The sequence below is a fragment of the Schistocerca gregaria genome, chromosome 2 (genome assembly GCF_023897955.1).
Source record: "Schistocerca gregaria isolate iqSchGreg1 chromosome 2, iqSchGreg1.2, whole genome shotgun sequence".
In the NCBI taxonomy this organism is placed as follows: Eukaryota; Metazoa; Arthropoda; class Insecta; order Orthoptera; family Acrididae; genus Schistocerca; species Schistocerca gregaria.
Window position 1 is genome coordinate 358,469,523 of NC_064921.1, and position 14,026 is coordinate 358,483,548.

The 14,026-nt window shown below is 39.1% G+C and overlaps 1 protein-coding gene across 1 annotated transcript in view; it reads right to left on the minus strand.

Moving 5' to 3' along the window:
* Positions 1 to 14,026, minus strand: part of LOC126337063 (general transcription factor 3C polypeptide 1) — a 333,645-nt gene that overhangs the window by 244,173 nt on the left and 75,446 nt on the right. The window contains exons 8-9 of the mRNA XM_050001392.1: positions 13,775 to 13,946; positions 9,732 to 9,948 (exon numbers count right to left, since the gene is read on the minus strand). Coding sequence (XP_049857349.1) covers positions 9,732 to 9,948; positions 13,775 to 13,946 — 389 coding nt within the window. The remainder of the gene's footprint in view (positions 1 to 9,731; positions 9,949 to 13,774; positions 13,947 to 14,026) is intronic.

Here is a 14,026-nt window from a genome sequence, read left to right on the forward strand (position 1 = left end):
ATCCTGACCTCACCAAGTCCCTGCATGCTCTCCCAGACAGCACTAGCTGCTTCTCTCACCCATACCTTGCTATCCCTCTAACTCCTGGCTCATGCCTCCTCCCTATCCCCGTCATCTTCGTCTATACGGCGAGTAGCAATCTGTCCTTTCCACATTGTTGTCATTAAAAAAAAAAAAAAAGAAAAACACCACCACTCGTCCTGAACAGGACACGAAGGCCCAACAGTACCAACTGGCTGCTGTATCATCCTCAGCCCATGGGTGTCATTGGATGTGGATATGGAGGGGCATGTGGTCAGCACACCACTCTCCCTGCCATATGTCAGTTTCTGAAACCAGAGCCGATACCTCTCAATCAAGCAGCTCCTCAGTTTGTCTCACAAGGGCTGAGTGCACCCCACTTGCCAAAAGTGCTCGGCAGACCGGATGGTCACTCATCCAAGTGCTTGCCCAGCCCGACAGTGCTTAACTTCAGTGATCTGATGGGAACCGGTGTTACCAATGCGGCAAGGCCGTTGGCTTTTTGTCATTTAATTTATTTTAATGTTTCAGTTTCTCTTTTGCCTCATTGTGTCATTTTCTGCCTTTTTTTTTCAATTTGAACATTGCTGAGATTCCTTCTCAAGTGTGAATTATCAGTGTTGTTGGATGTCAGCTGTTTGTTGTCTTTTTTTTTATCCTTCCCCACAACTTGCTTCTCTCTTGATCTTGGATTTGCCTTGGTTAATCACAGCCATTGCATCAAAAGCTGATTGAAGATGGCTGGTAATTGTAGAGAAGCAACAGAAATAAATCGGCTGTATGCAAAACCGGTTATTCATTTACACTAGACTCAGGTGTAAATAAATTCTGAAGCATGTTATGGCAGAAGAAAACAATTGAAAGCAAATAACAGATCCGGATTATGGTTATACACTGATAATCATAAAAAGAGCTCCACCCATAAGGACATGTCAGATAGTGATCACTGTTGGCAGGCAGGTAGATAGTACCACATGTGCAGACTGATTACATTTTCAACTTTGAAGGACCAATATTTTTTGCACTACACGGTCACAAAATGTACATGCTAGTATGGCAGTGGGCCCTTCATGATTGTAAATAAAAGTGGCCAGGCATCACAGCATCATGTTGAGCAGGCCTCAGATGTAGTCCTGTGATACCCCGCCCCTGCCACTTGCAACTGAGTGTGCAGTTCCTGCAGGTGGAAGTGGAGCACTGGCAACATTTTCCATACCATGCCACATTCTCGATTAGGGAGAGATTGGGCGACACTGCTGATGATATCACAGAAACCATAGCTGCAAGGCTTGTTTAGGAGGTGGCAGTGATATAAGGACAAGCACCGTCCTGTTGAAATAGGGCATGGGCCTTGGCATTTATGAACAGCAGGGCCACCGGTTGCAAGACCTCCTCCACATGCTTTGCAGCTGTCACGGAACTCCTTGGGGATAACAATGGTAATGGGCACCATAGGAGATCAGTCACCACACCATCACCTCTGGATCGTGGGTTAGGTGATGGGAGACCACAAATCACTCCTTGTGGAACTCTCCACTGCATCTACATACATGGACCTGGTAGTCATTGACTCCAAGTCAGAAGTGGGACTCATCATTGAAAATGACCTACTGCCAGTCTGCAGTGGACCATGTCCATCGTTGTCGACCTCGATGAGTTGGGAACGATGCTGCAGGCATGTGAGCGGCGGTCATAGTATCGGTTGGCATGTGGTGATCCCTGTGACTTGCGAAGGCCTGCAAATGGTACTTGCACTCATGTGATGTAACATAGAAAGCAGATCAGTTCACTGAATGGCCCCTATCTTTGCCCTTTGATGTGTTTGTGTGCGGAGGCCGATCTGGTGGTCCTCCATCCTTGTGGTGTGTGTCAAACATACAGATCCTAAATGTGATGCTTACAGGCCTTCCTGCATCTATTGCTGCCAACAATTGGCAGTCAGGGTGTCCGTATGACCAGTGTGGCACACACTATGGTGATAGCACAAGCAGCTTCCCACAGCCACACAAAGCAGCCCCTCTGAGACTCACCTAGCCGGGCTACCCACTGTTGAATGTGTCGCCTGGTCATAAAGTACTTTCAGATGGTGCTCTAGTGTCACTACCCACTGTCATGCTGACCATCGTGGCCATCTAAAGCCTTCTTATATCAACTGATAGGCACAATGTCATGGCCTTACCCATGCTCCCCAAGTGTGCAGCCAGTTGTGCAAAAGTTTGCACTCAGCTGACGGGGACTTTCTTCGTGACAAAGAGTGTACATTCACATCATACAATAGTTACTCTGTTACACTAGCCATCCAAAAGATGGATGGATGGATAGGGCGATATGGGGCTCTTGCTGCTACACCCCCCCCCCCCCCCCCCAAAAATCGCTCCTCCACCACCTGCCCATCCATGGTCCCTTCCCCCTTCCTCCACACTCTGTACTCTTAGAGTTTACTGCTTTAATTCCCAACTTAGCAATCATTTTGTTGGATACTGTGGTGCCTCGAGAATTCTGACGCGAGTTCTAGAGACCCTCTGCTTTCCACCATCTTGAACATCCTATATTTTATGCACAAGTGTGAAAAATGGGAGAGTGTCTACCTTGCACAAATTTTCTGTGTGTGCAGGGCGGACGTGTGTCAAGAGAATGCCACAAGGTGGACGGTTGATCGATGCGGGCAAGTGGTTGCCGCACTCACAACAGAACTTACATGCCCAGAACTAGGAGCAAGAGCGCCTTACATCATGATGGTTCTACATCAGTCATTATTGTGAACAGCTGAATTATGTAAAAGAAAAGAAAACAAACTTTTGACTTACTTACTTACTTACTTACTTACTGACTCTCTAGGGTTGAAGAGGGTGGAGTTGCGAGAACCTTGAGAGATTTATGGAACTGTATTTATTGTAAAAGTAATTAATAGTTTCTGATATACCACGAATCATTGGACTTACGAAATATGATTCATTTATGAGAAAACTGTTATGTGATGTTCTGTTTGTGGAAGTGAAATATAGTAGGGTTGATTTAAAAGTATCCTGAGTGTACACAATCATTTTAAGAGTAGAGAAAATTCCTCCAAACAGCATCATATCTTCGAAGAAGAAGTTGGGCAGATTGTCACAGCCGACTATCCTGAATAGAAGATTGACAAAGCACCTCCAAATAAGTCCAAATATATTTAAAGGCAAATATGTCTGCTTGTGTCTGTGTATGTGCAGATGGATATGTGTGTGTATGTGTGTGCGAGTGTACACCTGTCCTTTTTTGCCCCTAAGGGAAGTCTTTCCGCTCCCGGGATTGGAATGACTCCTTACCCTCTCCCTTAAAACCCACATCCTTTCGTCTTTCCCTCTCCTTCCTGAAGAAGCAACCATCGGTTGCGAAAGCTAGTAATTCTGTGTGTGTGTTTGTGTGTTTTGTTAATGTGCCTGTCTGCCGGCGCTTTCCCGCTTGGTAAGTCTTGGAATCTTTGTTTTTAATATAAATATTGTGTTAAGTTTATAACAGACAGTTATATTGATAAACAAACAACTAACCACCAGCGTTTATGATTAACAGTGACAGCGCAATAGTCACCAGAGACGGAAAACGCAGGTCATGCATCACATCGAGCTGACATAAAAAATAAAGTGAATGAATCCCCAGTATTAACCAATGACCAAAAATCAGATTTAACCAAAATCCTATTAGAATATGAAATAGTATTTTCTGATAGTCCTGGTAGTATTAGTGACTATGTATGTAAATTTAAGATCAAAGATGATACTAAATTTTTTTGTAAGCCGTAGCCGATACCGGTAAGCTTAAGGGTAGCGGTTAAGGAGGAGATCAGTAAAATAATAGGCAATAAAATAATAGAACGCAATACGAGTGTTATAAATAATCCTTTGGAGTAATGAAAAAGGCTACACGAGGTGTGCGGCTAGTACTGGACACGTGCACCCTAAATAAACATATAGAAACTGAAAGAGATGAACCTATTAACATCGATGAGTTACTATCCAAATTTGAGAAAGCACAGTACTTTAGCTCGATGGACCTGACTACTGGGTATTGGCAAATCCTGTTACATCCACATTCAAGGAAATATACAGCATTTCTGGGTATTGGCAAATCATGTTACATCCACATTCAAGGAAATATACAGCATTTCTATTCGATGGGAAATCCTATTATTTTAATGTGTTACCATTTGGACTAAATATCTCGGTATCAGTATTCATACGTGCGTTAGACAAAGCATTAGTAAGAGCATTATTAAAGGATTTAATCATATATGTAGATGATATACTAATAATATCACCCACCTGGGACATGCATTGCCTGACCTTGAGGAAAACCCCAAAAAAGATTTAAGGAAAGAGGAATTACAATAAAATTGTCTAAATCATACTTTGCAAGGCAAGAGCTAAAATTTTTGGGACACATCATAGGTGTACAAGGAATTAAGCCTGATCCAGAACATATAGAGGCTATTAAGGAGTGTCCACCACCTAGAAACATAAGTCAATTGAAGGGACTTCTTGGAATGGAGGGTATTATAGATGCTATATACAAAGTCAAGAGTTAAACGACCCTCGACTTTTGCGTTTATTATGGAAGGGAAAACTACGGAGTTGGGACCAAGAGGCACATAATGCATTTGAAAGTGTAAAGCGGGCACTATCAGAACCACTGATACTGCACCATCCAGTGATGGGTCAACCATTTAAGATTTCAACTGATGTATCAGACTATGGTATAGTCGCAGAACTTTTCCAAGGCACATGAGGTTTAGAAAGTACAGACCATAGGTCAATAGCTTTTGCTAGCCAGAGTCTCAACAAAAATGAATTGAATTATACAGCCACAGAAAAAGAATTATTGGCCATAGTAAGGAGTATACAAAAATTCCAAACACTGATATGGAGGTCCAAATTATATCCCTGTACAATTCACGAGGATCTGTAATTTTTAATGAAGAGTCAATTACTAATAGTATATTGATGCAGCGGATGTTGTTTCTTCAAGAATATGACATTAAAATCCAGTATAGAAAGGGTTCTGAGAGTTCTGTACCCGATGCTTTGTCTCGGCTATCAGTAGGCATAAAAGAACTAAAATGTACAAAAGGACCTAACATAGTATTTGGGATTAATTTTTTAATGTTGTAATATCCACTTAACAAGGTGCAAGAATTGGCTCAGAAAATAACAAATAACATCCAACATGATCCTTATTTTACAGACATATTCGCTATGTGGGTTAGGAAGTCATTGCCTCCTAATCAAGATGGATAGTGGAAGATCATAGGACATAATTTGTTCTGGAGAGACAATAAGACAACCCAACATTGGCATTTATGCATACCGAATTTAGTAGAAGACGAGTTAGTGTGGTGCATTCATAAGGGGTATAGACATTTCGGTATGAAGAAATGTATTTCACACATGAATAAGTTCTATTACTTTAAAAAGCTAGGACATAGAATAGTATCGGTCATTAAAACTTCTCAGAAGATAAAAGAGGATAACACTCACGTTAAATATAAAATTATCCAATTATTCCTAAAGCTTTACATGATCTAACAGCTGCAGATTTCTTTGGACTAATTCCAAAAGGAAAGGGAGGGCTGGCTTACATTTTTGTCCTCACAGAATGTTGGTCGAAGTATGTTAAGTTCTACCCTATTAAGAAAGCAAACACACCAACGGTAATACACTGTCTACAACAATACTTTCTCGAGGTAGGAAAACCAAAGTGGTTTCTTTCCGACAATGGACCACAGCTCATTGGTAACAAATTTAAAGAATTTCTAGCTTTGGGAAAATATTCATCAAATATTAATCTCCAACTATAATCCATCTTCTAACCCATGTGAATGGGTTATGAAAGAAATTGGGAAATTATGCCACACATGCAGATATAAAGAACATATGTCATGGGCAACAAAAATTAGAGACTTTGAGCTTATTTTAAAGGAATTACCACATTTATCAACTGGACTAACACCTCTGGAAGTAATCGGTAAACCCTTTCTAGGTGAACCTCTTATTAAACGCTTTACTTGGCCAGAACAACCTACTACTGATTACCAACTGAATCAAACTATAGTTGCTAAGAACTTAGTTAAGAGAGCACAACAATGAGTAGGTAAACATAACGAGAAGGCTATCGAACCTCAGTATAAGGTTGATGACCTAGTTCTAGTAAAACAGTATCTTCAGAGATCTGTCCAGAAGAAACAAACACACAATTTTTTTCAAACGTATGTAGGGCCTTACCAAGTAGAATCGGTAATCCACCCAAAAACCTTGTTTTTAGTGGATCCTACAACAGGAGAAGGAAAAGGGAAATATGATGTTAAGGGTATGAAGTGGTATATTCGCCAGGGACGTTAACATTCTGTGTTAATTGGCGGAGTGATGACCGTTGGTTCCTGAGTTGTTTTCGGTGTTACTTCCACATTAGTTTTCCTGCACCAAATTCCCTTCAAATCTTCAACTATTCTGTAATCTATTCATAACCTCTTAAACTATCCTATCATGTTAGTCACTATCATGTAGTCACATTCGATTACTTAAATACTAATTTAAGAGAATCACAAATGAACAGTGATCTCTAAAAATGGAATGAAACAAATAGAAAATAGTACTAGTCTAAAGGTAATATCATGGTACTATTCAAGCAAAGTAATACTAGACATCAAAAGCTGAATGAAGTACTTTATGTGTGTAAGAAAAATAGGATAAATTGAATGACTAAACAATTATGTTATCTTAGTCTATAATTTTCTATTTTTATAGAATAATTTTATGCCTTTTGTGAAATGTAAGATAAATGGGAGGGTTTGTATCACTTTTGGAAATGGTGAGTAGTGTAGGTACAAACATGACTAACACTACACACACACACACACACACACACACACACACACACACACACAACACACACACGCACACCACACCTCTTAGACAACCCTTGTAGACAAATGTAACTGATTCTTCACCATTTGCCGTTCCCAAGGAGTTGCTAAGATCTTTCTTCGGGGACTTCAAAGGTGAAGGTGAGAATGTCCATTGTGTAGGAGACTTTAACATCATACTTCCTCCGGCTTCTCACTCAAGTACCAGTGAAGTAGGGATCCTGGGGAAGGGGGTGGGAAGGGTTTTCCTGTATTTCGGGTTATCTTCTTTAACTTCTTCGATCTTAGCAACCATCTCCATTTTTTCCTTTCTTACTTCTCATTTGAGTACCGGTCTATCTTCCCCTCTTTCCATATGCACACACTTTTATCACTGAAGCCCTTCTCAATTTCTGTGGTTTTCTATAACCTTCAACTTATTTTACATAAGTAGGCCAAAGAATCAGGCTGCACAACTACCCATACACATACAAACCAAGAAACACAAAGACACAAGCAAGAAAAGTACAATTTGAGAGCTTGTAAGAACCGCCAAGTGTTGTAGGGGAAAGTACGTGCACATGGGAAAGTAAGAGCACATGGTATTATAGGTGATGGTTCTACATTGACTAATTCTAAAAATATGTATGTATATAAATAAGAAGGACTTGACAATTTGTTGAATAGTGGGGCTCTCTGACAACCTAAGTAAAGATAGTATACCCTTTTGAGAACCTCAGTATATATGATTAGTAACAAATGGTATATAGAGTTATGGTAAAGAGGTTGAAAAGTAAGGGAGAACTCTAAGATATGAAACAAAGTATTAATGAGCAATGTTGGAGACTGAAGTAGATTTTGTAATTTTACCGGATAATATTCAGTGATAGTATACATGAAGATGCATACTAGGGCGATGAACCATTGGGCCTACTCACAAAGGATAAAGGGGGTGGGCGGCACCCAGCTTTTAGTGAAGGGAAAAAAGGGCATACAGGCAGACCAAAGAGAGGCTGACCTAAACTGTGTGAGCAGGGGCACCAAGGAGGGGATTGACCAGTACCATAGAATATAGGAGAAAGGTTACCCATAGATTCAACCCATAAGTAAGGGATAAGTACTGTTCCTAAGGGACAAAGGGTGGTATAGTGATAGAAATCACGTATTTGGTAGGAATTATTCTGGTAAGTTTGAATTCGTAATGCCTCTAGCATTATTAAGATTCATGGATGTTGGAAAGACCAGGCTCATAAATTTTCTCCAGAGTTCCTCCAGGCAACAGAAAGCTGTATAGGATAGCACTAGTCTGTATGAACAAAGGAAGGAGTAGCATGAAGGATTAAGGGTAAAGGATAAAATGTTTAAGGGTCCATTACACCTGTAATTTACGAGTGGAATTGAAAGAAAGTGCTTATCCTGTGAAGTTCAAGAATTTATGAAAAATACATATTTATATCTAGAATTATGGAGTAACTGAATGTCTCAGAGAGGTGGATTGTTATTAAGTATGATGTCATTGTACATATTGAATATGTATAAAATATCAAGTGTTCGAGCTAAGGGGAGGGATAAGTAGTGCCTCGAGAATTTCGACGCAAATATATGTCAACAGAATGCCACAAGGTGGACGGTTGATCTATGTAGACAAGTGGTTGCCACGCTCACTACAGAACTTACATGCCCAGCACTAGGAGCAAGTGCGCCTTACATCGTGATGGTGCTACATCAGTCATTATTGTGAACAGTTGAATTATGTAAAAGAAAAGAAAACAAACTTTTGACTTACTTACTGACTCTCTAGAGTTGAAGAGGGTGGAGTTGCGAGAACCTTGAGAGATTTATGGAACTGTATTTATTGTAAAAGTAATTAATAGTTTCTGATGGACCACGAATCATTGGACTTATGAAATATGATTCATTTGTGAGAAAACTGTTATGTGATGTTCTGTTTGTGGAAGTGAAATATAGTAGGGTTGATTTAAAAGTATCCTGAGTGTACACATTCATTTTAAGAGTAGAGAAAATTCCTACAAACAGCATCATATCTTCAGAGAAGAAGTTGGGCAGATTGTCGCAGTCGACTATCCTGAGAAGAAGATTGACAAAGCACCTCCAAGTAAGTCCAATGATGAAGGGGACATGTGAGTCTTGCACATCAGCACGACAATGCTTCCTCTAGTCACTGAAAACCGCCAGAATACATGTACTATTTTGATAACAGTTAAGTTTTTTGTATCATCTGCAAAATTTAATTCTTATTGCATGACATATGACATGTCTTCAAATTGATTAGTACAAATATACAAAAAAATGGCACTTTTATAATCTGATTCCCCCCCGCCAGTTGCCCCCTCCCCAACACATCATTTCCGTGGATGCCCTTGACTGTTACTATTCTTAAATCCTGAGTTCTTGCAACACATTACATTAATGAAACGAGTCAAAACAAGACAAAATGAGACACCAGTACATGTAAACAGAAGCTGTGAATGCAGTTTCTTCCTTCCATAGTTGGACATTACAGAACAAACACTACAGGTGAGCAGAGAATATCTCGAGCCCACCTTTACAACAGATTTTATTTTTTAGTTTTTTTTTTTTTTTTTTTTTTTTTTTATAATTCAATAATTCAATACTATGAGTCTCATCCCATTCCTCCCTTTTATAAATAATCATGTTTAACACAAAATTAAATACAGATAATGATATGGAGATTGTTATAAAATACAAATCTGTATCATTTTAAGCACTGTATCATATAATTAATACCAATTCACATCTGCTTTACAGTCTCAAATGACAACTTTTCATATTAATAAGAAAGTAGTTATATTACCTGGACACTCTCTGTCTCCCTATGTCATTCATAAATGTTACTATCAAACCCGTCCGTAATAGGTTTCTACATACTGTTCTAGACTGTAGTTTTGACATGCCCATTATTGCAGCAAGCTCTAGCTGACTAACACCTTGTGGACCAGCTGCTTCAACTGCATAGTAAGCTTGGCTGAGTAATGGCCGGTCTAGCACTTGATCAACATTCCCTGGTGATACTGTGTAAATACAGAGAACAAAAATTTTCATGACAACAATCTTATGTATAGCTTGTGTTAAAAAAAAAAAAAAAGGGGGGAGGGGGGCAATAAATTGGAGATGCTGTACCACATTAGGTTCAGCATAGATATGTAAAACTGTAAATGCAAAGTACAAATTATGCAGCAAGTAACCGCCATTTCAACACTGAACTGATGGTCTTATAGCAGCATATATAGATCTTTTTGGTTTCATTACCAATCTCTTTTCCTATTATACAAAACACATATTCCACTGAGTGAAACTGAACTTTGTTAAAAAATGTTTAGAAGTTGTCAAGGGCTACTTGCTAAATGTCTGACTATTTTCATACAACATACCACTAGCCTCTAGTGACCTGTTGCAAAATAATTTGTTCATTTTGTTGTCACAATCACCTATGCGACTTGTGAGTGAGCAGTGCACAGCACGTGCCACCTAACAGGATATAAACTCCATAAAAATTGAGCCTCTCTTACCATCGCATCAATGTTTACAAAAATAATGAAGCTGATGAAAGACTCACTCCAATGTGGAGACTACATAGTTTAATGAATAGTCACTTTGGCGCGGGGGGTCATCAGGAAACCATTTTATTAACCCTTGAGTGGGCACGTCTATGTATAAAAAGCACCAATCACAAAAAACATTGCCTGTACCATTCCACTGCTGTTTTACAATTTTGAACCCATATCTATTCCTTTATTACTGATTTAGCTAAAACAGTTACACATTGTATTGTCATACAACCACATGAGCTGCTGCAATATAAAATGAAAGGTGAGCATGGTGAGAAACACCTTTACGACCCATCCAAGAAAATGACCCAGATTTAGGGTTAGCGGAACAATCCCACACTGAGGCAGTTATCTACAAGATAATTAGTAGTCAAATAAGTAGTTGGCAAGGATCTGCTGCAACTGAGCAGTTTAATGTTTCAAGTAGGTCATTAGTGTGAGGTAACACTTGTACGCTGCAACAGAGTGATATAATGGAATTTTATTTTATCACTGTTTAATTTAGCAGTGATATAGCTCATATAATGTGAATTTATTTTATTGTTGTTTAGTTAAACTAGGATCAAACTGTGATTTTGCTCATACATGTTTACCTTGGTAACATAAAATTGCTGTTCTTTACAAGTGTACAAAGTGTGTAGTGCATGCTTCCGTTATGAAAAACAGTATGTCTCCTTGAGGGTTAAAGTAGCATTTTAACTGATTGTATATTTATACAGGCTGTTCCAAAATACTTCTACAATCTTATGGGACAGGTTGCTCACACCAAAACAAGGAACAGATTATCTAAACATACAGCTGTAAATCTTTCATTTTTGAGTTGTCAATAAAAGTTTACATGCAATGGTTTTCCAGCCTACAACTTCACTTATCTATGCTCCCAGCTGACTCATTGTATCCTGGATGGCATTGTACTGCCAGGGCAGCTTGTTTACCTTCTTCTTTCACCTGCCTTCAATGTGCTCATAGTGTGCATTTACTACAGGCAGTGAGTTAACTGACAGTGTTCCATTGAAATAAGGCAGGATATTCACTTTGTCAGCTGGCAGATGTGACTTATGTATGATCGCACAAACTGTAGTGCTCATGAGGCTGCACAGCAGTATTAGTTGGTGTTTCCAGACTGAAGACAGCCGAGTCATCTATCCTTTGGTAATGTGTACTGTTGCGTTTCAGGGAAAGGATCCACAGCACCAAAGAATATGGACCCAGCAAGACAGCATGTTGCTTGTATGTCTGTCCAGAAAGACCACGCTCTATGGACTTTCAAAAATGAGCCAGTTATTGCTGCAAGACAAGTGGACCTACAATGCGGTACAGCACCAAGTTCAGCATATAATGTACTTCACAAGCAACTCGTCTATTTGTATCATCTCCAACATGAGTAGGGCCTTAGCATGCTGATAACCCACCAAAGGAGAACTTTTTTGGAGGTTCATTGTACAAACTACCAATCTGTTGTTTGTCTCTTCAGTTTTGTTTACAGATAAGGCAATGTTTGGAAGAGATGTAGTAACTAACTTCCTCAACTAACATATATGGGCCAATTGCAATCCTCATGCTACAGAACAGGCTAGACATCAGCTGCAGGTGTGTGTGTGTGTGTGTGTGTGTGTGTGTGTGTGTGTGTGTGTGTGTGTGTTGGAATTGTAGGTGGCTGCATTGTAGGGCCATGTGTTCTCCTAGTACGTCTTACAGCTGCTGTCAACAAGGACTTTATTCAGAACACCCTTCAAGACCTACCAGGCGATGTGCCCCTCCAAATAAGAAGAAACATATGGTTTATGATACACCTCTAGCATGTTTTAATCTCAGTGTTCAAGTTGCACTGCCTGGTATCAACCATGACCAATAGATAGGTAGAGGTGGACCAGTTCTGTGGTTTGCTCATTCCCCTGACCTCAAACCTTTGAATTATTATCTCTGAGGGCATCTTAAACAATTGGTCTATGCAGCAGACCACCTTGATGCAGAAACTCTTTACCACTGTGGCAAGGAAGACTGCAAAACCATTCAAAACCATCAATGAGTATTTGAAAAGGTGTGACAGTTGATAATTTGAAGCATACAAATAAACCTTAGAAGAGTAGGACCTTTCAAGTATTTAGTACGCATTTGTTTATTGATGTCCTCCAATTACCTAAATTGTAAACTTTCATTAATAACTCTAAAATGAAGGATTTTTGGGCATATATTTATACGAACTTTTTTTCTCAGTTTGTTGTAAGGAATCTGCCCTTAAAATTTGTAAAAGTGTTTTTGAAATACATAAAGATTTCAGTGAATGCTTGGAAGCTCAGCACTGATCTTTGAATACAACTGGTTATGAACTGAGTTTCGATAGCTAGCCAAGAGCCAATCTCAGAGAAGATGAAATGTAAGATTAGGCTAGCAAATATGGTAAGTAAAAAGTATCTCATGTTACAATTGCTTAAAGATGCCTACAGTATTTATATCACCTATGTACAACCAATGACAGATAATGTGAAGCATACAAATAAACTTTGCTGGATGCTGACTGGCACTGCTTGAAATATGCCATTAATTCTTCATTAGGTGCTGAAGCATGTATTTTTTCTGCGTAATTCTCTGCTTCATATTTACTGGTGTATGTTTGATAATACAGAAAGAGAACATAGTCAGGTACAGAACAAATACTGCCAAAAATAAGAGGCTACAAACATTTAGTGATTAGTGATATTATAAATACACAAGGTGATCAGAAAGAGACTGAAAAGCTTGTAAGGATGCGAGAAATAATTATTAAGAAAAAATTTGATACACTGCATAATTTTTGAGTTAGTTAGCATTGAAGTTAGCCAGTCAAGTCACTGCACACATACATTCAAGTGGCCCCCAAGAGATGGTGTCGCCAAACCTGTTCTTCGTTTGGTTTCCTAAAACCGAGCAAAAGACTGGTGCAAATTGGATATGGGACGCTACTAATGGTCAATCCAAGGCTGAGTCATCTTGTGCGCTATTGTCTTTGCTAAAGGAACAAGTGACACTAACTGTATCTGGTGGGCCACTTACTGTTGAATGCACAATGGCCTGATTGGCTAACTTCAATGCTAATCAACTTGAAAATGGCACAACACATCAATTTTTTTCCCTTAACAATTAATTCTAAGTACAACCTACCCTGTAAACCCTTATAAGCTTTTCACACTGTTTCTGACCACCCCTTACAATAAATCAAATGGACTTATTTTTACCCAAGGCACACTCACAGTATTAATCTAACCACCAAATATTAACCACAAAATACAGAATTTTATGATTCAAATACCTGTGTTACTATCTTCTGGTTCCTCAAATTCATCGTCTTTTGCCCAGAGGTCTTGCACATTCATATCTGGATCTATCAATTGGATTACTCGTATAGTTTTCTCCTTATCATTATTTTTGAGCTTCCATTCACTTGGTTTTGCATCCGGATGTAAAGCACGGTAAGGGATTCTCTTAAATGACACAGAAAATAAATATATTTTGATGACAAGCGTTTCATTCTAAACAGCTGCAAACAGTGCAAGTAATTAGG